At 33.4% G+C, this 25,148-nt stretch overlaps 1 protein-coding gene and 1 non-coding gene across 3 annotated transcripts; both read right to left on the bottom strand.

Annotated features, from left to right (window-relative positions):
- Positions 1–2,191: 2,191 nt before the first annotated feature.
- LOC142611939 (glycosyltransferase BC10-like) lies at positions 2,192–12,089 on the bottom strand. Of its 2 annotated transcripts, none has more exons than XM_075784089.1 (11): positions 11,765–12,089; positions 10,582–11,150; positions 10,123–10,221; positions 7,899–7,999; positions 7,729–7,800; positions 7,527–7,617; positions 6,892–6,972; positions 4,761–4,820; positions 4,557–4,679; positions 2,855–2,893; positions 2,192–2,760 (listed from the first exon to the last, which is right to left on the bottom strand). In XM_075784089.1, exons 2-11 carry the CDS (start codon positions 10,963–10,965, stop codon positions 2,632–2,634), a joined length of 1,179 nt encoding a protein of 392 aa, XP_075640204.1. In that variant the 5' UTR covers positions 10,966–11,150; positions 11,765–12,089; the 3' UTR covers positions 2,192–2,631. The 2 variants fall into 2 exon arrangements, with proteins under 2 accessions (XP_075640204.1, XP_075640208.1); XM_075784093.1 differs by lacking the exon at positions 11,765–12,089 and adding an exon at positions 11,270–11,440.
- Positions 12,090–17,135: 5,046 nt separating this feature from the next.
- On the bottom strand, positions 17,136–17,242 carry LOC142623006 (small nucleolar RNA R71). Its single transcript, XR_012842032.1, has one exon. It is a non-coding gene; the product is annotated as a small nucleolar RNA R71 (small nucleolar RNA).
- Between the last annotated feature and the right edge of the window lie 7,906 nt (positions 17,243–25,148).

The following is a 25,148-nucleotide window of genomic DNA, read 5'->3' as shown; positions in this document are numbered from 1 at the left end:
CTGAAAACATCCCCAAACAAACCATTCAGCCATGGGACCCACATATTTTGAGTTATGAGTAATGGAAACATAATTGTGGGTGATGAAAACTGAAAATCCAAACAACCCCTTAATCTCCCCCTTTATAATTCTGTGACAAAATATCACATAATTACAAAAGTCAAACATAATTACAAGACTTAATGTAACACAAGTAAATATCATAAACCACAAACCAAACTAATTAAAGAAGCAAGTCACTGTCCATTTAGATTTTTTCTTTTTGCTAGCAGCAAGCAAAATGAAAGATTGCCACCAATGCGTGTATTACCCAAATATTGAATTCGAAACAACCTAAAAGAAAGTAACGGGTATTATAAAAGAATAGGTATACAATTTTTTTTTTTTCGATATTCAATAGGTATACAAGATTTTAGTCATAACCCACAAAGTGACAAGAACTTGGTATATAAATTGTGGTAATTTTGAGTGGTAAAATATTGCATATTGTAAATATAGTTTGTGAGAGACCATGCCCTCAGTCTATTTTTTGGATGTTGGGCCAAATCCACGTGAATGGGTGGAATCGAGTTATTATCTCTCAAAATGGAGGTTCAACTAATTATATTTTCCCTTTTAAATTAAGGGTTTTACAATGGAGTCACTACTTATTTAATTATTGGAATAAATAAGAAAACCAAAATTGAAAAATTCTTCATTGATCATAGGAAATTGCATGGCTTTGGTCCTAAATACAATTTAAGATAAAGTATATGGCTTCGTTTCCTAATTACAATCTAGAAATTAAAAATTACAAGTATAAGTATTGATCTATTAACCTTTGATCTAAGCTTGGAGGCTATGTTACAAGGTGGGAAGGTGTTAGGCACCCACCTTACTCGGTGAAACCAGTCTTCTAGACTATGGTGGCCAACATTCATATCATATCATCCAATATGTCAATCAATTTACATGTTGAATTTAAAGTGTGTGCATGTGATAAACTCTAATTCAATTTATTAAGCATTGCATTTGGATTGAAAATTAAATTCTAGTGAATGTGTGTGGATGGTGATATCCTAGATTCAAGGATTTGAAAGAATTATGAAACAAATATGTTTTTCATATTTTTAATGTGGATTTAAGATTAAAACTAGTGTTATACATGAACATGTGATGAACAACCAAGATCATGTGAAGAACACATAAAAACATTCAAACATATTCAAGGGAATTCAAATAATCCGTTTTGAAATATTTTGTTAAATTTTGACCAATATGGTGATTTCGACCAATACATGAAGAAACATTTTGATTTTTTTAATAATTTTTTTTTATTCTCGTTTATTTCATTCTTGGAATATGAAATTTGAGTCTGGTTATTTGTTTGGCACTACTGCTATTAAAAATTGAGCAATTTGAGCTATTGGTTTGATTCAACATCTTTTTGCTTCATAATTTGAAATTTGAAAGGGTAGCTTTTGATTCATCCTAAATTAATGACCTTTTGTTATGTAATGATTAAGTTAAGAATGCGTATTATTTGATTTTGTTTTGATAATTTGATATGATACAAAAATATATGAAGTCTTATAGATAATTTTCATTGGGAAAATATTTTCTTAAGCTCACTTTACTTAAACATCCAGTATTTTATATAACATAACATCCATAATTGATGCACCTAAGTATGAATTTAAAAAAGCAAAAGATATATATTAGCAATTATACTAAAATTGTACGTTATTGTTACACTGAAATATTATGTTCCAGCAAACCAAAAAGATCATTAGGTTGGGCCTGTATCTTCTTACCAATAAGAACTGGGGAAAAAAGAAATACAGTAGCTCAAAAATCTGTCCATGGTTTATGTTCTATCATTCATACCCATATCCTGGAATTTCGGACTATCAAAATTCTTCAAAAAAAATTTCTCTTTCTTAAAATAGAAAAAAAAAAAAAAAAAAAAAAAAAAGGGTAGATACGGATTCAAAAAAAAAAGAAAAAAATAATAAGACAACATACAAACTTTTTAACTAAATTCAAATTAATGCTACCGTCATTTAATTTAATAATATTCAGTATGTAGGCATATCATATAAACTTTTATTTTCTACTAACATGCGGGCACGTCTTGATTAGCATATACTAATATTTAAAAGTAGTTCTACTCGCGTAATTACTGTTTCCTCTGTTTAACTTGAATGAAGGATGAATTTCAGAGCTCTATCAATATGTTTTGTATTCAGAACTTCAACTTGTAATCATCTTTTACAAAAATTAACGATTAAAATTTAAAAAAAAAAAAATGCACAGAAATATTCCCCCAAAATTTTCTGCTGCATAAGTAGATCAACATTGATAGCCCAAATTATAGGGGAAAAAATAGACAACAATTCACCCATCCCCAATGAAATGACACTTACAACCTCTTAGCCTCCTGCTCTACTACGTCACCCTAATTGCTAAGCCAGTTGCCCTTGCACTCAAGAATTGTGGTTTGGGCTCATTCAAGCCTAATAATGCGACAATTTACAACTTCATAAGCTATATGGGAAACCAAAGATTGAGCGAAAGGGTCAAATGCAACAATTGATTTGACCAAAGAATTTTAAGAGTCAAAAATATCTTGCTCAAATTGTTGTATCTTGCTCAAACTGTCGTGTAATTTGAGAAAAGATGCAACAAGTTGTCCAGAGCATCTGGGGAGAATTTCCTGGCAAATAGGTAACACGGCCGCTGTATACCATTCCATAAGCAAGGCCACATCTGCACTTCTCTCTGTAGATATTGCCCAATAAAGGATTGTTTTAGATATTGCCAAAACCCATCTGCTCGTGAAAGATTGAATAATGAAGCATTATGGAAAGCATACCTTCTCATCACTGGTTACATGCACACTCACATCAATTGACTGCAAATACAACATCAAAGTATCCATCAAAATCCAAGACATTTAATTGAAATAGCTACAATTTGCACTATACGTTCAAACTTTTTTTTTTTTTTTTTTTACAAGTTTGGAGGGAAGGGTTAGGGGATATTCAAACTAGTGACCTCTACATCATGAGGTGGTCTCCAACCGATTCTGCTGTCCATCAAAATTCATGACATTTAATTGAAATAGCTACAACTTGTAATATGATATGTTCAAACTTTTTTTTTTGGGACAAGTTTGGCCTCAAGGGAAGGGTTAGGGGGATATTCAAACTAGTGACCTCTACTTAATAAGGTCCACAGCCGCTGCACGCGGTGCTTGCGGCGACTCTCCTACACGCCAATTCACCATTTTTTTTTTTTTCGATTCGTGCCGATTCGGGCCGAAACCGTCTGAAATTGGCTGAAACTGGCCGCTATTCGCTTCCTTTTCCCTTTCTGAACCTACCTATTTCATCTTCTTGTTGGGTCTAAACTCAAAGCCACACTGTTTCTCCTTCAGCTGGGTCTAAACTCTAAACTCAAATCCACTGTCTCTCCTTTAGCTTTATCCTTGTCTCTGAAAGTTTCTGGAAAAGAGATTAGCTCAAGCATTTCTTGAAGAGAATTCTGCAGCACAAGTAGAGGCACTCTTTGGAGCTGACTATAACGGGAGAGGAGAGGGAGATAGAGACCAGTAGCAGACTACCATCAGGAAGAAGAGAGTCTACACTGTTTAAAGAACTAAAGTCCTAAAAGCTAAAAAGAAGGGAACTTCAAAGAAACTTTTGAATACACGGCTGGGATGGGATTTGGGAATTGGGATGTGGGAATATTGGGATTTGTTAGAGATAGGACTTAAAGAGAAAAAGGAAGACAAGGAAATCAATAAGAAAGAGAAGATAGAGAAATACATAAGAGAATTGGTAGGTGGGGGCAGTTTTAGAGTGGAATGACTAAAGAGAGAATAATATATATATATATATATTTTTTTTTTTTTTTTCTAATTTAAGAACATAATCTTTTAGTTATTATCTACTATTACTCTTAAATTGGTATATATTTACAATCATATGAAAAAGTATGATAAGCAATATATAGAAAATATGAATAAAAATATTTTTAACAATTTTTTAATCGCCGCACCCGCACCCTTCTTTCTCAAAAATTGCCAAGTCCTACACCCGCACCCAAATCCGGAAACGCACCCGTGCTTCATAGATGAGGTCTCCAACCAATTGTGCTACCCCTTGGGGTTTTATGATATCTTCAATTAAATATGGCAACAAAACAAGGATACTATCATTGGTGGCAGAACAACCAAACGCCCACCATGCAACCCAAAAAAGGCCACCCCCAGTAATACATATATACCAATTTGATAAGGTCACCGGTTTTTCATCACTCAGATGGGCACTGTTATCTTTAATTTAAGAGCAACAGCAGTCAGTCACTAAAAATTCATCCTCTCTTTTTTCCTACTCGTGGTGTCCCACATGAAAATGTCACATAATTATAGGTAGCAGGATGAATGAAGGAGGACTGCAATGGAGATGAGCTCAATTTTAAATATAAAAGGCCATAACGTTAAACATTTGTGATAGTGTTCACATGCTGGGCTGTTTTGTCTGAAATATTTTACAAATCAAGCGGAAACATACCGTAATATTCATCCGAACCTCTTCGGTAATATCCTGAGCTCTATATAATTTTGGATGCCACTTTCTCTCAGACCAATCAACATGTGTAACCGACCAGTTAGCAATTCCACCAGGATCGGTCATCTGAAAATACATTTGGAAGATTCATCAGATGTGCTGAAAATAATTAAAAGCTGAAAATGCAATGCTAACAGAAATTCTTACATGGAAAAAGGTCGGCAGGTAATGTTCATCAGCTATGCAATTGCGCCCCTCCAAACCTGGCTGTAATATCCAAGAACATCCACATTAATGCCTATTGGTGCCTTCAACCACATCTACAAAATTTCATAGTTTCAAAGATCCCACAAACATATCTTTACAGTGTTTCCCATATTTAATGAATTTAGCAACCAACTATTTTTTGAAAGTAAACTTAGCAACCCACTTATCAAAGTGTAATTGCTTAGAGAAATACATCTTGCCAAGGAGTTAGAAACAAAAAGGGCAGGGGGAATGTGGTACCTCGCAACTTATTACAAGTCAATGCAATGACCAAAACCAAGCCCAATCAGCAAAAAAACCAAATGCAGGTCCTAGTGTACAATCATGAAGAAAAAATAAAACAAGAAATATTACAAAACCATATTCTCACATAACCTGCCTTGGAACTCATAACCATCTAATGCAAAACCAAATTTCCTAATATATATACGAGTATCATAGTGATAAGATTCACAGCACAAATCAGGTCTATGTCTCAGAATGCATTACAAATTTATAGAAATATTCAATCTCCCGGCTTACTTCGCAATTCAAGAGCAACAAATAATGTTCTAGGTTCACCAATCAAACCAAAGGCTAACATATCAAGCTTCAAAGTAGGAACACTGACAACATAGGTACAAAAAGTTTAGGTAATCAAGCTCAATGGTCCATCAACTTCTATTATGTGCACATTCTGGTGTCCTAGTACAATCAAAGGAGAAAAACACAATTGATACATCCTCAAAAGCAGCATCCATTTATCAATGAGATAAGTCAGTGCTGTCCCAAAACTACTCCAATAATGCAAGTACATGAATAATGGAAGAGAACAGGCACAAACTTGAGGGCCAAGTAAATAGGGTGAGTTCATGAGTTTGAGACTTAAAGGTTTTGTTTAATTAGAAGGATAGAACAGTGAGGAAATAAAGTGATAGTCCACTAAGCATCTTCTTTTAAATTTTCTTTTACATCCTTCTGTTGATTACTGTCAAATCATCCATACATTATATTTTTGTCTTTTTTCCCTCCCATTTTGAGAAGATTGAACATGATGGGCCTTGATGGAGAATACCCATCACTCCTACTGCTTCCTACCACTTTTCAACTCAACCAAACAAGAGAAAGTAGCAATCCATCTTCCATTTTCCCCCCTCCCCCCCCCCCCCCACACTTTTCCCCCTTACCAAACACACTTATATGAAATGAAACTATACAACTTCAGTATATATTGAGTAATGGTGCAAAACACATTTATTGCATATGCCTTATAAAATCTTCTGCCATGCAAATAATCCATGCAACCAAGGAATAAATAAAAGTACCAAGCAATAACTTTCCAAACCATAAATGCATAGGATCTTCATGAAGTGCCTAAAAATATATAAAAGTACCTAAGGGAGGGAAAGAAGATTACACAACAATGATGATGATGATCTTGAAATCAACAGAGCATCAAAATTCCACATGTTACCATCTAAATTTGCATAAGAAACAACTGGAAATCAATGGTACAATATGAACAAGCATCTTTTTTTAATTAGCATCTCGGAGAACATTCATAAGAAGTATCGAGGAAGAAAATATTGCACAACATATAAATATATATAAACAAAGTTTGGCTACAAACTTGGTTATAGCCTAAGATTAAAACTCCCACTAAAAAAATTAATATGACTATATATTTTGAAAATCTAACTGTTGAATTGATTGTTCTTTATGTTCTCAACACACATGTCAAATTTTGTGCCAATCGGATATTATTTACTATTTGATTCATGAACTTATTTTTTTATGCAAAATTTAAGACCACAAAAGCTTAAAATTAAAACATTTGATTTATGACATAGTTATTGATCTTTAATCTGCTAGAAATTGCGCAAGCATGAAGGATATAAAAAGAAAAAGTGATCTAATGGTGGATTTTTTTAAATTCACATTTAATAAAAAGATATTAAGTAGAGTTGTAGCTTTAGGCTACAACCAAATTTGTTGCCAAACTTTGTCCAATATATATATATACACACACACACCCAGACACACGTTACTATTTTGAGAAACCACAAAGATTGAAGATGCAATTCAAAATCACCTTGCAGTAATCACGGAATTTAGAGTAGTAAAGATTGTCAGCCACAACTATCACAGCATGCTGCCGCTTCATTGAGAACCACTGAACAGAAATTAAAGTATTAATGGTTACATATATTAAGATACCAATAGAAGTTCAGATTCTAGCATATTAGTATATCTAAGCCAAGAACTCATCACCACCAACCCTGTCCTATATATGTGGGGTAAAAAAGAGCAAAGCTCTTACAGCAGGATGAAAAAAAATGCATCCCTCTTATAACCTATAGACTTTGGTTTGACTTCATACACCAGAATGTATACAAAATGGACAACAGAGATTGGATGACATTTGATACTGAGATTATTGTGCCAAAAGTACCGGTAAAAGTATTAATAAGGTCCTAATTATAAGATATAGTATTTCTCCCAACTGGTAATATATTTAAATAACAAACTACAAAGGTCATGGAAAGATGGAGGACACTGTTTATTCAATCAATTTTTTTTTTTTTTTTGATATCCCATCTGGAAAAGGGCTACATTAGCCACATGTTTTGTCCAAATAACTATCCTAACAACAGCAATGCACATCAAGTATTTCATGTTTTGCCAACTACATCCCCAGCCTCATTATCATCTTAGTTGAATGTATACCTGTGCACCCTTTCTAAAGTCTTTCTTCTCAATTTCAGGTAACATGTGTTCTGAGTACCTTCCATTTCCATGTGGACCAGGATCCTGAAAGCTGAAGGAAAAATATACAACAAAATTAAAAAGGGGCGGGGAAGGAAGGAGTGCATCAACAACAGACAAGGCATCCTTATAATAGGCCGTTATACAGAAAGGGTTCACTTACCAGTCAACAAAGCTGATATTTGTATGCATCAGATAGTCGTATATATACTCAAAACGGTGTAATGGTACACAACTGCAATGCCAGAAATGCTTAAGCAGAATTGATAATAGCAAAATCAATTAAAATTAGTTGGCAAAAAGTAATTCCACATAACTATAAAAGCTCATCACCTATCAGAAAGTAAAACAAAATGCTGGTTATCAGGATCTTGGAGAGCATATGCCAACAATCGCCTCTCTGCATCAACCATCGAAATTTTCCCCCATATGACCTGCAAACATGATAAACCAACTAATTTTATTAATTTAAATGCTCATCAATCTCTATCACATTAAACAACAATAATAACTACAAATTAGTAACATTTATTCTCTTTCTTTACAATTGTAACTGTTGTTCTTTGTAATTCTTTAGGACTACAGCTTGTATATCCTTTGTATGTGAGATAGTGGCTCTTCATCAACAAAGATAATTACTTCTCAAATAATAATAATATAATAAGAACAAACTAATATCATAACAACAAGTACTGCCAAAACAATATATGATCTTTATAAACAACTAACATTTAAAAAAAGAATTATCTACCAAAGCAGCACATCAAGACTTCAACAAACAATTATGGATTTGATAGAATTTAATAGATATATTTGGGAGGAAGAGGGGAGAAAATTGATAACTTATCTACAGATCATGTCATGAGTGTTACCCTTCTTTTCTTACAAATCACAATAGAGGTAATTGTTGCTTTAACCTTCATATCAGCAGATTTGAACATTTAAGTGCACAACTTAAACTTCTTGAAACGACTGAAAAAAGGTTACGTTAATCTATACTGCAAAAAAACTAAACCATGTCTACCCAAGTGGTCATAAACCAAAAGCAACAAACATTTTCCCCCACAAAGAGTCAAGTGTTTGAAACATTTTCCATTGGGTTAAGGACTGAGTAAGGTAGGCAAACACAAATTACATAATACAGGATTAAACCCAAGACTTAATTGGTTAATCCGCCAGCCCTTGTTTACATCAGACGAGATTCCATCTGGTTAAAAGACTGGCCAATAGATGTATATATTTTTCTTAAATGGCATCATTGTCATCAATTTTGAAAAGTAAATTTTACTAGAATTTTTAGAATTAATTCTTTCCGATTAGTTATGCCAAAACAACAGATGCCAATAAGCACTTTCCTCCTCCCATTATAATGGAATAGATGCAGAAGACGAGTTCAAAACCCTATGGATTCATATGTAACTTTTTGGCTAGTCCTTGACATGTAAGTAATTTCTTGGTCATATCTTCTTCTTTGTCATACTTAGGATTTTCCTTATCAATCTATATATATTATCTTACTCATTTCCTATATCTATATTTGTGAATCATAGCTCAGAACAGTCTTAGTAGTTAGTATATCAAATTTTAATCATATTACCTCCAATAGATAAGTTTCCAATAAAGGGATAAAGGAACCATGCCCAGCCCAGCTAAAATTAATAATTGGAGAACTAAACCAAAATTTTATTAATCAATCCATTCGAGCAGTGGCACATCTTCATCGGACAGCTGTACACATATAATTCATGCCTATTGATAACCTTATCAAGAGGGGTTTATAATTAGTAAGTTGGTATGTCAGTGTAGTGGGAAAAAGGTGCATGGTGCACCATCTTTTACTCCATTCCAATGTTGCTTATGCTTTGTGGAGTGAAGTGTTTAGGATGTTTGGGATTCAGTGAGAGATGTCATTGACTGTAGAAACTCTTCTATTTGTATGGAGAATTGGTTTGTGAAACATTCCTCAAGTGTATGGAATCTGGTGCCAGCACACTTGATGTGGCTATGTGGAAGGCATGGGATAGTAGTATGTTTTGGGATGTTGACAGACCTCTTGAGCAATTGAAATCTTTGTTGATTTGTACTTTGTTTGATTGGTCTTGGGCATGAGGTTTTACCATGTTTGAGTTCCAAAACTCTTTTACATCTTCTATTTGATCTTTTTGTAATTTTTTAAGTTAAATTTGTATTCATCACCATGAACATTAAGTATTTTTCATCTTCAACAAAACTTTTATTACTTATCAAAAAAAAAACAAAAAAACAAAAAAACAAAAACAAAGGAGAGTTCTGAGATTATGCCCACATTTTAAGCAAATGAAGCTGTTTTTTTTTTTTTCCTGATGGAGCAATAATTTCTATTTTTCACACTGCGAATTAATATCTACCAAAAACAGAAATGCTGATTTTAAAAATAAAATAAAATAAACTGTACAATGAGTGCAGCAAACAGTTTGATCATAGTTTTTTTTTTTCCTGAAAAATACCCATTTCAATGTATAATCTAAGCATGAAGAAACATAAACCAAGAGTACACTTTGAAATTAAATTTGTGAACCTGATCACTGCGTATGTCCCGATTAACAAAATAACGGCTCACATGTACTGGTTTTTCCTTAGATGCATGCACATAAACAGAGAATTTTCCTTCATGACCCTGCCAAAAATGATGGAAAAGCTTCAGCTAAATATATGAATTTACCAACAATAAAACAGGCTTTATCAATAAAAATGATGGTAAACAGGATCAAACAATAACAGGTTGCACATTTATTACTAGTCTTAGAATCTATTTCGTTGACAGAATTTTCCTGGAAAGTTCTTCCTACCCACTACATGGTGATTTAAATGACAATCCATGTGTAGTTTTAAGTCACAAGACCTATTTGAAAGTAATGAGACTTGTTCATCTAAATAAAATACATGCCAATGGTCATTTGAAATGCCACAAAATGGGTTGGTGGAAATTCTTGCAGAACCCAGATGTAGGAAAAATTTGTCCTTGTGCCGTACTTACATGGAAAAACTTCTCCCACAGTTTCTCAAATGGTAAAGAACCGGGAGTCAAGAACATGAAGGCAATTTTAGACTTGTGAGACAGAATAGGATGTGAATTCAGGATATCTTTAATCACAACATGAGATGCAAGTTCTTCATCCGTAAATTCCCGTGCAGGTGCAGGTGGAAGCCAATCAGTAATTGAAATGCATCCCCGAGAAGAAAATACATAACATGCTGCACTGCTTTGGGGTGGATACATATATGCACAAATCAGAAACAATGTGACCAACAAAACCAAGATTATGATCCACATGGGCCGCCTTAAAGGAGGGCGGTGGCGAGGCCCCGACAATATCTGCATATCAGCCATGCCAACACGCCACGCCTGACCGGTCTTCATTTACAATAAACTCATCAATCAAATCTTCATCTCCAAATGATCTCTCCCTCGTCCTTTGTCCTCCCCATCCACCAGAAAACCCTTTCCTCTCACCTAATTAACCCCAAATAATAAGGAGATAGAAACAGAAACACACACAGAGAGAGAGAGAGAGAGAGAGAGTAGTTTGATCAAGCCCCCCAACCCTGAAATTTTGAAAGAAAAACAACAACAAAATCAAATGGTCAAAGATTATAAACATCCAGTTTATACATATACCAGTTATAGATTTAACTTTCTGAATAAAGACTCAGCTGGACATTACCTAAAGTATTTTCTTTCTCACCAATCAAACAGAGCAAAAGAGCATACAATTAAACATCAATAATTATCAATCCCATTGAATTCAACGAGTTTGATAAGCAAACCCTTTGAATTCAATAACTAATTAAACCAACCAATACAGAAAATTCCCATTTCTTCAAGTATATATAAACCATAAAATTCCAACAAAGGCGTTTAAAAAGTCAAACCCAAAATCCAGCGCCCACCACAGTTTCAACTTTCAACCTACCCACCTCCCCCCCCAAAAAAAAAACTAAGACTTGCTCAAAGCCCCAAAAAATGAAAACTCCATGTCCCAAATGCACACTCTATCGAAAACTTTAGTCAACCCCCCCAACAAGAATTTCCCACTATTCCCCGTTTGGTTGCTGAGAAAACACGTAAAAAAAATATATTAAGAAACACACTTGTAAACAATAACATAACAGAGAAAAATTGTCAGAAATGATGAATAGAAATGAGCCGAGAGAGATACCTAATTGACGCAAATCTGTGAGGGATCTGGAAGCTGAAGCCTTTGACCAAATGGGTATTCAAGATCTAGGTCAGAAAATATTAACAAAACAAAACAAAAAAAAAAATTCAGAGAGACAGAACCAAACTCAAAGAGTCAGAAGGAGAGAGAGAGAGGTTTTTTAATATTTATGTGTTTATGTATAGGTGTTTGATTATGATTTGATTCCTTAGACGATTCGTTTCTGCGTCTGTAGTGGATTTTTCTTTTTTCTCTCTCTAACAAAAAAAAAAACAAAAACAAATTCTCTGACCTGACCTGACCTGACTTTTAGAGAGAGAAAGAAAGAATAGTCGAAGAAGAAGCCTTTGTTGTTAATAATCTCTTTTTTCTTTTTTCTTTTTTCTTTTTTCTTTTTTGGCTGTGCTCATCCAAGCAAAATAAGCCATTTCAGCCGGCTATTATTTTTTTAATTAAATAGTATTAAAAAAATGCTTATTTTAAGCGCATTCCAGCGCGCGTGTCCTCATGTCTAATCAACATAGGTAGTCGCCTATCGGAAAAAAAAAAAACATAAGTAGTCGGGTTGGTCCAAAAATTTCCTTAACCCAATCCAACCCAACTCAACCCATTATGGTGGGTTAAAAAATTTCAACTTAATCCAACCTATCACATAAGTCTAACCCAACCCACATGAGTCGGGTTGAATCCATGAGTTGGACAAGTTTTTTATAACTATTATTATTAAATTGAGCAAAAAAAAATATCACACCTGCCACTTGAGTTGATAAACTCAATTATACATTAATATATGAACTAATATACATTAATATTGGCTTTTATATAGGATAGGAGGAAAAGCTGGTTATTTAAAAAAGTTTTTTAATTATATAATAATATATTTTAAATATATGGGTAGGTTGGGTCGGGTTTGGCAGGTTTGGAATTTTATGACCTGAACTCAATCTAACCCACTATAAAAAAAAAAAATTATTACCCAACCCAACCTAGCAAGTTGGGTTGGGTTAGGTTGGGCCGATTTTGGCAGGTCGGCGGGTTGGCTACACACCCCTAAACACGGGGAGTTAAAAGCTTTTAAGGGACCATTTAATTTGTTATTCCTTTACCCTAAACTTCTCTCCCCTTACCCCCACCAATTATATTCTTACCTAGCTAGTTTTGTTGTATTTAAATTACATATTATTCCCTTTTCCCACAGTTATGACTCAAAATCCAATATTGGTCTCATTTGAAAAGTCAAGTGTAAGTTGTTTTTCCTTTTTGGTTATTTTTAAAATTTTCTATTATAAGTTAATAATAAGGTATGCACTTATCTTCTCTTTTTTTTTTTTCTCCTTTCTTCCCTGAGGAAAAAGAAAACTTAAGAAATTGTTGAAGGCTAACCAAAAAGGGAGTTTCCAATGCCTAACTCAATAAAGAGTCTCTTAATTTATTTCATAAAACTCAAAGAGCTTTATACTCTGTTTGTTTCATTATTAAGATATTTTCAAATGTTTGATGTGATCTAAAATATCTAAGCTCAAACCATCAAATTTTCCAAGCAAAAACTGATGGATCAACACTAAACTTGACCCAATTCACACCCTCAAGCACCAGATCAGCACAACCTTGATGGATCAATGCCCTTAATACCTGATTTAAGCCCCAAACCACCAAATTAGCGCCTTAGACACTGGATCAACACCCCCAACCGCCTAATTTCCACCTTCAGCCACCAAATTGTGCCTCTCAATCTTGAATCATCACCTTGATTTCAAGTCTCCCAACTGCAATTCATTGCCAACCACCGCTAACAACCATCTCTGTGAGTTACAAACAAGTTGGGGTGTAAAATGAGTTTTACATAGATTAGGAAAGAGGGTCGTGTGAGCTCCCCAAATTGTAATACGTTTTACCAAAATTTTGTTGGTAAAACATTGTTGGGGGGGTTTTTGTTGCAAGGATGATTTTAGGAAGATAGCCTAAAATGTTGGGCCAGAGAGGAAACCCAACGACTATTGATGTAATCTAATAGATCCAATTCTGCCCAAGAGAGGTTCCACTACAAATGGATGTTTAATAATAATCTAGCAGTAAAATATGATAAAAATCCAACGAGTAGTTGTCAAGGGGCAATTTTTGTTGTTGCCAATATGATATTTGGAAAGCCAAGATCGAGACTTGACTTTGGGCTTGGAATATGGCCCAAAGGCTATTGGTGAAGCGAGAAGGCCCAATATTGCTTAAGGTCCGGGTTGCATCCAACAAAAATTATAGTAAGGCCCCAAAAATACCTCTTACAAAGATAAGATAGTACAAAGAATGACCCACCACGATTAAGTGCTTAAATAATAGTTCAGTGGTAAACAAGAGAAACATCTAGCAATAGATTTTTGGAAAATTAATAAATATATTTGCATAGTAAAAATTATGCATTCCTCCATAGTCGATTAATTTAAAAGTATGCCCATTGTAATAAGTACATAAGAGGAAAATGGTTCAACAGTGAATATGACAGACCTCCAGTGGTAACATCTAATTAGTTAATAAATGTATTTACATGATAAAAATTATATATTTTCCTCATTATTATTAAGTCAACATGAGGGAAAACTTCCATAGTATCAAAGACATTATGACCTTCATTATAATAGCAATAAACAAGGATTAAAAACTTCATAATTACAAGTAAAAGCTGAAAATTAGGATGGAATGAAGGGAGAGAAAGACCCCCAGCTTAGTATAGCAAATATTTAACCAAGGTTCTTATGCCCATGATGGAATATGTGGAAGGATGTATCGTAAATGATGGAAGCTATTCTTATATGAGTGGGTGAGTAGATATATGGTGACGTAGGAATAAAATGGTAAAGGAACTTGGCTATTTTTGGCCATGGTGGTGAGAGACTAATTGTAGCTAATCATGAGACCTTTATGGAGCAGGGTTTTGTTAGAAAATAGAAGGAATGTTTGTGAGTTGATGAGTATGGGCCTTTATGAACTAAAAAATGAACTTATTTCTGAATTAAGGGCTAAAAATAACAAGATTGATGGAGACTTTGAGAGGATTTTGTGTCCCTTGATGAGTGGATGGTGCTTTCATTTGATAGTAAAGCTTAGGGAGCAATCAACAAATGCCAAAAACGTTGGGCTTGATTACCAAAATAATTTTCAGAATATCCATCATGAGATTTAGCCAAAGTGGTATGAACTCCTTTTTGAGACCTTGTCTCCTTTGGGTAATATCAGATGGAGCTAAAATTCAAAATATCTAACCTAGAATTTGGCCAAAAATTGTGTGATTTGCTTTTGAGTATTTTATCTTTTTTGAGTAATGTCATTAAGTGCTGAGATTTGAAGATTGATTTCAGCCAATAAGATTGATAATAGCTTAATTTTGCATATTTATATCATTATTAGAAAAGCATTATCATACTTATTTTGAGTTAATTCATACATTTTATAGTTGATTTTGGAATAATGCTAAATAATCAATTTTGTGCTTACTTGAATTTTAATGTGTAAATTTGTTTTTTGTAGGATAATGAAATTAAATAAGTGGATTTGTGCAAAGAAGAAAGCTAATGGACTTTAATTTTGCATGGGTCATGATAAAGTCAAAGAAGGCCAACCCAATTAAATTCAAATCCAATTGGAGCAAGGAATCAAAGGATATTTGCACCTAATCCAAGTCCAATTCGGATTAGGATTCCAACTTGCACACCAATTAGTATTTGGAGCATAACTTTCGGGTCAAAGATGATTCAAGTTGGGCTGGAAAGCTAACTTAAAGGGTTACAACTTTGTAGTTTACCAAAAGTCCTAATTCTGAAGTTAAATGGACCGAAAACGTCGATTAAGTGAAGCCTAAAAACTTAGAATTTTCTCTAAACAGGAATTCAACTTGTAATAAGATTCCTTGACCAATTTAAAGGCTTTTTAAGGCAAAATTCGGGGGAGAGCTACTGTAGAACATAATTTAGGTTTTCTTAAATTTTCTTTACATTTGTTAGAGTTCTATTTGTGTTATGGCTTGCTAGAAGCTTTGCTAAGGCAAGGGGTGAAACCCAACCGTTTATTAGTATGTTCTTAACAATTATTTATTGATTTTAATGCTTATATTTCTATGCTTTTGATTGTTTTACTCATCTGGAAAAGTGTTTATAATTGTATAATCCTTTGATTTATTGTAGACTCTGGGCACGTTAAATGCTTAGTATTCCTCGCGAATTAATTCACTAGTTTTGTTTTGCCTAAAACCAATCAATTGCATGAAACTACCTTAGACAATTAATTCTTGAGTTTTTATTGTTAAATCATCCGACTAAGATCATCCTTCGTATGAATTTTAGTCAAGTTATAAAATAAATATTGTTAAGACCAATAGATGTGTTGTGTGTGGATCTCTAAACCATAGCGTCTTAATATATTGTTATTTTCAATCAATTTAAATGACTTAATAAACTATTAAAAATCTCTTCAATTAAACTTTATTATTTTAGTTTTATTCTTTTGTGGTTTGCTAATCAATTCTCTTTTCCCTGTGGATTCGACCTTGGACTTACCAAGTTATTACTTCGCGACAATCCTGCACTTGGGAGCATTATTTAAGTCGCAGCAAGTTTTTAGTGCCGTTGCCGGGGAATTGGGCAATTAGAGAAGTGTTCCAATTTGTTTGGAGAGGTTTTCGGCATTAAATTTCTTCATATATTTGGTAATATCTCTCCAACTCTTTTCTTTTTTAAGTAGTTTAGCTTTCTTTTAGAGTTTTTCGTTTATTTTAACTTCTCTTTATTGTTAAAGGTTTTTGTTTTATTATTATTTTTTTCTTTTTTCTTTCTTGGTTTAATATTGCATGTGTGTTTGATGTCGTGATAGTGATAATCGTTTGGTTAGAAATGAGTCTAATAATTTTTTTGGCAATTTATCTGATTCTTTCACACATTTTGATACACTTGATATCATGGCAGACCTAGAGAGTAATTATGGTGATGAGAATAATTTAAATAATGAAAACTTCCATGCTCACCAACCCATTAGAACTCTCTGGGATTATTTGCAACCTACTAGGAGTAGTGCACCATCATGCATCATTTTTCCAACTAATGCAAATAATTTTAATTTTAAGCCTCGTGTGATTTCATTACTTCCTAAATTTCATGGCTTAGATTCTGAAAATCCTTACCTACACTTTAAGGAATTTGAGGAGGTATGTTCTACATCCCATAACCGATCATGTAATGAAGAGACCATTAGGTTGAAGTTGTTCCCTTTTTCTCTTAAAGACAAGGCAAAAACTTGGCTTAATTCTTTGAGACCTAGGTCAATTGGTACATGGCAAGAGATGCAAACTATATTTTTAAAGAAAATTTTTCCAATTCATAGGACTAATGCACTTAAAAGACAAATAATGAATTTTTCACACAAAGATAATGAGACATTTTATCAATGTTGGGAAAGATTTAAGGATTTGCTTAATGCTTGTCCACATCATGGCTATGGAACTTGGCGTATAATTAGTTTTTTCTATGGTTTAACTCCAAAGATGCACCAATTTGTAGAGATGATGTGCAATGGAGAATTTTTGAATAAAGATCCTGATGAGGCTTTTGATTATTTTGATCTCTTAGTTGAGAATGCCCAATCTTGGGATACCATTGATACCTCAGATAGGTCTAAGGCATCCATCAACCCCTCTAGGGGGTGGTAAGTACCAATTTAGGGAAGATGATGACCTTAGTGCTAGGGTGGCTAGTCTAACTAGGAAGCTTGAAGCCATGGAATTAAAGTAGGGCAATGGAATCAATATTGTGTCTAAAATTGATGAGGTTTGTAGAATTTGTGAGACCATGGAACACCCTACCAATGAATGTCCTACAATTCTAGCTTTTAAAGAGGTGTTGCATGATCAAGCAAATGCTATGAACATGGTGAAAAAAACAATACCCTTCTCCCTATTTAGAGACATACAATTCAGGGTGGAGGAATCACTTAAATTTTAGTTGGAGGAACGATAATGTGGTTGCACCTCCTATGTATGGTTCTTCAAATTTTGTTCCCTATAATCCCTCTCCAAAGAAGAGTCTTGAGGACACCTTGCAAGAATTCATGCAAACTCAATCCACCATTAATAATCAGACCTCACAAGCCATAAATGACATTAGGAGCACTCTCACTAAATTGACCACATCCATGAGCACAATAGAAAAGGGTAAGTTTCTTTCTTAACCACAACCAAACCCCTAAGGTCAATTTTGTGTTGGTGATTGTAGTTCCTCTGAAAATAAAGGAGTCAAGTTAAATCTGTAACTACTTTTCGTAGTGGAAAAATCATTGAAAAAGATATTCCTAAAAGCAATACACATGATGAGTCTTCCAAATTAAAGAGTAGTGATGAAGTCCTTAAGCCTAAAACTAATGAAATTGAAAGATGTCCTATCCCTACTCCCTTTCCCCAAATGTTGATTCGACCTCAAAAAGTGAATCAAAATTTTGAAATCCTTGAAGTGCTTAAGTAAGTTAAAATGAACATTCCTCTTTTGGATGCTATAAAGAAAATTCCATCATATGCTAAATTTTTCAAAGATTTGTGTACTATTAAGCGTAAGCTTAATGTAAATAAGAAGGCATTTTTGACCGAACAAGTTAGTGCAATCATTTAAAACAATAGACCTCCAATGTTTAAAGATCCAGGTTGTCCCACTATTTCATGTGTGATTGGTAATTCAAAAATAGAGAAAGCTTTGCTTTATCTTGGGGCAAGTGTGGATCTTTTGCCGTATTCGGTGCACGAGCAATTAGGTCTAGGCAAGTTAAAACCCACTTCCATAATTTTCCAACTTGTCGATCGATCTGTGAATTTTCCAAAGGGTGTTGTTGAGGATGTTTTGGTTCAAGTGGACAAATTTTATTTTCCTGTTGACTTTATTATTTTGGACATGCATCCTGTTTCTAATGCTAATTCTCAAATATCTGTGATTTTAGGACACCCATTTCTTACAACTTCTAATGCATTGATAAATTGTAGAAGTGGGGTCTTAAAATTATCTTTTGGAAATATGACCATTGAACTTAATATTTTTAATAATTGTAAGCAAACTAAGGATGAAGAGGATGTGCATGAAGTTAACTTGATTGAAACAATTGTTCAAGACCAAACATTAGAAACTTGTTTAGTCAATGTTTAGTCAATTCATGTGATTTTAACTTTGATGAGAATTCCAAAAATGCATACATTCATTGTCTCTTGGAATCTGCACAGGAATTGGAAGCAAGCAATTGGAAATTGAAATAGGAGTTGCCACCTTGTGAGATAAATTTGTTGCCATCTAGTAAGCAAGTACCAAAATGAGAGTTGAAGCCCTAGCCAAATGATCTCAAGTTTGCTTTTCTAGGAACCAATAAGACTTTTCCTATGGTAATATCTTCTAAACTTGACTCCTTGCAAGAATGTAAGTTATTAAATGTTTTGAGTAAACATAAGGGTGTCATAGGAAGGAACATTAGCATAAAAGGACTTAGTCCATTGGTTTGTACTCATAGGATTTATTTAAAGGACAATGACAAACCATCTAGGGAGACTAAACAAATTTTGGAAAAGATGGTTAACCCAAATCATAAAGATTGGTCTTTAAGGTTGAATGATGCACTTTGGGCGTACCACACTGTCTATAAAAATATTCTTAGTATGTCTCCCTATAGAATTGTTTATGGTAAAACTTGTCACTTGCCTGTGGAATTGGAACATAAATCATATTGGGCAATAAAGATGTTTAATTTTAACTTAGACAAGGCTAGTTCATTGAGAAAATTGCAATTGAATGAGTTGGAAGAAATTCGGCATGATGCATATGAGAATTCTAGGATTTTTAAAGAAAGAATGAAGGTTTTTCATAACAAACAAATTGTAAGAAAATCTTTTGAACCATCTCAAAAAGTTCTTTTGTATAATTCTAGGTTACATTTGTTCCCTGGAAAATTAAGATCTAGATGGACTGGACCTTTAATTGTTAAAAATGATTTTCCCCTTGGTGCCATAAAAATTGAAAATCCTAAGAATGATAACATATTTAAGGTAAATGGACAACGTCTTAAGCCATTTCTTGAGAATTTTCACAAGAGGAGGAATCCATTAATTTCGAATATCCCATTTATCAAGACTTGCCAAGCAATTAGCATTAGTATTTGTGTCGTAGTTTAGATTGTGTTTTTTTTTTCTAACCCCTTTTGCAGGTGTTAAAGTTTTTTCCTGTTCATTTATGTTCATCTCTTCAACGCACTCTCTGTAGTCTCTACTCTATATTGTTTTTCTTTATTGTCATTGAGGACAATGTAAGTTTTAGGTTGGGGGGAGGAACTTGAGATGATTTGCATTTAGTTTTATTTTATGTTAATTTTTTTGGGTTGTTTTTAGTGATTTTTGTTTTTGTTTTTGTTTGTAGTCCAATTTTCAAAAAAAGAAAAAGAAAAAAAGAAGTGCTACTTTTGCAAGAGTTATAAGTCAAAGTTCTTTATGCTACTTCTATCTAAAGAATTCCACTGTTTTTCATGCTCAACTAGTATGCACATGCACTTTAGCCACATGAACATGTTTCTTGGTTGAGAGATAGAAATGACTTTGAAAATCTTGAAAATAAAATGTAGAGACTATAACCCAAGTGTTTTAGGCCATCTTTGTTAATTTTGAGCCTTTATTATTTTCTTTCTTGATACATTACCGCTAGTCACCCATTTGAACCTATTATTTTAGCCATTCTTTCTCAAACCCTTTCCTAAGGTGTTCCAAGAATGAAGGCAAACAAATTGTCTTATTACGATAAATTTGAGGTGAAATAGTTGGAAGAAAAGGATGACTCACTCAAAAAAACAAGAGTGTCATAAATAGAAAAGGAAATATGTTAAAAAAGAAAAGAAAAGGGGAATGTGAAAGAGGAAGAAATAGAGAATGAATTTGTTGATGAAATTTTAAAGAAAAAAAGAAAAAAAGTGAAAGTGTGATATTCAAGAAACTTGAGAGAATAAATTAATTGGCATATATTTAAAAGAAGTTGTCTCTCTAATTATTCTTGGGAACACTTTTTCTTTTTACCTATACCCTTTGTTCTAAATTCCACCTATTTACCCTACATTACGTCCCAATGAAAGTCCTATTTGATCTTAAGGAATGTATGGTTTGGATCTTGACATGAGTAATCAATGTGTGTGGTGTAATATTCTTAGTGTTTGACATTCTTTCATGAGACTATAAATATCCTTTATTTTACTTCACCGTTCTTCATCTTATTTATATGTGAGATATTAGTCTCTATTCTATATTATTCTGTTCACATATGTTTGAGAGTGTTACACCCTTTTCGGAGTGATTTTATTTGTTGAGTGTTAACAACTATGAGATTTGAGTTGAAGCATAACTTTGGATAGAAATTCAAGCCATATTTTTTCTTAAGACTAAGGTTGTGTTTGTGTTGACTAAACTATTTACACACTAAGTATTGATGGCATGTGGAATATCTTTGGTGGTTGTTAGTGTTTTGACCTTTGATTAACTATTTCTACTAGATTAATAATTTTTTGTTATTTTGTGTCTTTGTCTCAAGTCGCTTAAATTGCTAGAGACTAGCAATGAGCTGGTTGGGGAGTGTGATAATAGCTTAATTTTGCATATTTATATCATTATTAGAAAAACATTATCATACTTATTTTGAGTTAATTCATGTATTTTATAACTGATTTTGGAATAATGCTAAATAATTAATTTTGTGCTTAATTGAATTTTAATGCGTGAATTTGTCTTTTGTAGGATAATGAAATTAAATAAGTGGATATGTGCAAAGAAGAAAGCTAATGGACTTTAATTTTACAAGGGCCATGATGAAGTCAAAAAAGGCCAACTCAATTAAATTCAAGTCCAATTAGAGTAAGGAATCAAAGGAAATTTGCACCTAATCTAAGTCCAATTCGGATGAGGATTCCAGCTTGTTTACCAGTTAGTATTTAGAGCATAACTTTCGGGTCAGATGTTCAATCAAGATGATTCAAGTTGGGCTAGAAAGCTAACTTAAAGGGCTACAACTTTGTAGTTTACCAAAAGTCTGAATTCTGAAATTAAATGGGCCAAAAATGTCGGTTACATGAAGCTTAAAAACCTGAGATTTTCTCTAAATGGGAATTCAACTTGTAATAGGATTCCTTGACCTATCTGAAGGCTCTTTAGGGCAACATTCGGGGGAGAGCTGCTGTAGAACATAATATATATTTTCTTAAAGTTCCTTTATAGTTTTTAGAGTTCTATTTGTGTTATGGCTTGTTGGAAGCCTTGCTAAGGCAAGGAGTGAAACCCAACATTGGTATGTTATTAACAATTATTTATTAGTTTTAATGCTTATATTTCTATATTTTTTATTGTTTTAATCATCTAAAAAAGTGTTTAGTTCTGTATAATCATTTGATTTATCGTACTCCAGGCACATTAAATGCTTAGTATTCCCTGCGAACTAATTCACTAGTTTTGTTTTGCCTAAAATCAATCAATTGCATGAAACTACCTTAGACAATTAATTCTTGAGTTTTTATTGTTAAATCATCCGACTAAGATCATCCTTCGTATGAATTTTAGTCGAGTTATAAAATAAATATTGTTAAGACCACCAATAGATGTGTTGTGTGTGGATCCCTAAACCTTAGCGCCTTAATATATTGTTATTTTCACGCAATTTAAATTACTTTCACTAAACTATTAAAAATATCTTCAATTAAAATTTATTATTTTAGTTTTATTCTCTTGTAGTTTGCTAATCAATTCCTTTTTTTCCTGTGGATTCAATCTCAGACTTACCGAGTTATTATATCGCGACAATCTTGTACTTGGGAGCATTATTTAAGTCGCAACAAAGATCATGACATACATAGGGCTAGAACTTGGTTGCTACAACTAAGATTTGAGCTTCAAAGAGTAGGAGCTCACTTCAAGCCAGGTGTCAAGCTTTTAGCCTACTTCATGGAGCTTTGTTGGGGATCTTTTTATGCCTTCCAAACCACATTTTCCTATATTTCCCCTTGAGGAATTCACGGGCTTGGTTCATGAATTAGTTTTTAGACATTTTTAGTACTTTAGAAGCTAGTTTGCTAAAGTTTGGATAATTTGGTCATGGCTTCCTCCACAATAACTGAAACTTAGGGAGGAAGAATGGCATTCATTGCATTTTAGCTTTTGGTGTCAACCCAGCCCTTGAGTACTGTTCACATCAATGGTAGTGGCAACGAGGCTGATGGGACAGATGGTCAGCTCCTAATTTGGTTTGGGAGCTTAGTTACTTCTTAAGGCACTCTCTAGTGGAAGAGAGAACTGAATGGAGTTCTCTAACAGGGTCATTTTGTACTAATGGGCTGTTTTGGATAAGACTTCATGTTGGGCTTGGCCATGAGAGCTAAGTTGTTTGGTGGGCCTCTAACTTGGTGGTTCTCTTGTCTTGGGTATATCCTTTTGCTTTCTCATTGTAAGCCATACAAAATATACAAAGCTACCATATATTGCCAAGGATTTTTATTTCACATGGGCTTTAGTTGATAGTAAAAATAAAATGTATTCATGGGTTTTGAAAATAAACATTATGAATGTTGTGATATAAAATAAATAGTGACCATAAGTTCTTATTTTATAAATTCCATGGGTTTATAATATGATATGAAATAAATAAATGTCATGGTTTTAAGATATATAATCATAACTTTCCATGAGTTTTTATAAGATTAATGCTATGAGTTTTGAGAATAGATAATTGTCATAGATTCCATGGGCATGTAATATTACAGTAATAGATTTAAGAACTTAAAACATTGTTCATCATTAGACTTTTAAGTGAAATACTTATTATATAGTATTTTGCTAAGTATTAATAACCTTGACCTTTTGATAAAATATTGTCAAGTAGCTAGCTTGAGTTTTTAATAATGCCAACGTAAATTAGGCTTTTGATATTGCTAATGAGAATTGAGCTTTTGATATTGCCAATGTAAATTGGGCTTTTAATATTGCCAATGAGAATTGGGTTTTTAATGTTGCTAATGAGAATTGGGCTTTTGATGTTGCCAATGTGAATTGGATTTTTAATATTGCCAATAAGAATTAGGCTTTTGATATTGCCAACATGAATTGGTCTTTTGATAAATAAATTGCCAAGGGTTTGAATCATGGGTTTTGATTATGGATTTGAATTCCATTGATAAAATTGCTTTGCCATGGACTTGAATCATGGGCTTTTGAAATATTGCCAAGTATAAGTAGTCTTGGGCTTTAAAGAGAATGTGATGTGTGCATTGGGTTGTAGGACCGGTTTTGGGCTTAGCTAAATAATGATAATGAAATTGGATATGAGTTTTTTAGGCTTTTGTGATGATTTATAGCGTGACCCAATTTAGATAGTGAGATACGAAATATTTGTGGGCCAATAGGATGAGAAATATTCATGGAGGCTCAAAATAATTTATGGGTGGCATTTTGGTAAATAAATAAATATGATTAAATAGGATTGGGGCATGTGACATGAGTGAAAGAATTGTACCTCAACAGTAGTTATAGAAAAAAGAGCTAGTAATAAATGAATCAAAACATATTTTGACAACCATTGTATTTCTTCTTCTATTAATAAATCTATTTGAGAGATAAACTCAATAATGATAAAGACATCATATCCTTCAATCGTAAAATAATAAAACATGAATAATGGTCCAATAATAATCACAAGTAAAAGAGGAAAACTTGGTGTAGTTGAAAAGGGGGGGGGGGGAGAATATACAACCATTTTCAACAATGACTTAAGCAAGATCCCTCCTTAGAACATGGTAATGAAAGATGAATACGTGAGAGCATTTTTGAAGATTTTTTTACAAGGATGGGTGAATGTATGAATGAATATATGAGAGAATGTATGAGACGAGTGATGTGTTTAGAGCTAGTTTTAAATTGTAGTAAGTAGATGAGGTTTCTTCGCTCTATTTCTAGGTTTTAGGAAGATGTGTGTTGCTAAGATATCAGGATTTTTTGAGTTGGTGACGATATGAGTAATTATTGATGTTTTAGCTACCCTTTTATTGTAGGGTGTTTAGTGGGTAAGTAGAAAAAGATAGGAAAGGACTTGGGCTACTCTACAATGTTGTTTTAGTGAAAGATTTGAGTTAGTAATGAAGAAATGCATAAGCTTGAAGCTCTGGCCATGGCTTCCTTGCTCTTGGACCAAAAAATTGAATGAGATAGATATTTGCTTTTTTCATGGTTGAGAAGCCAACATAACTCATAAGTCTTGTCCAAGTCAACAGTATCAAATGGTGGGAGAGAGATTCAAATTTAGTGTGCCATGTATCAAGCTCAGATCTTGATTTGAAAACCTAGTTGCACTTGTTGATTTGT

This window comes from Castanea sativa, chromosome 1, assembly GCF_040712315.1.
Source record: "Castanea sativa cultivar Marrone di Chiusa Pesio chromosome 1, ASM4071231v1".
NCBI lineage: Eukaryota > Viridiplantae > Streptophyta > Magnoliopsida > Fagales > Fagaceae > Castanea > Castanea sativa.
The sequence above is the reverse complement of the archived record's forward strand: the minus strand, read 5'-3'. Positions and strand labels throughout refer to the sequence as shown.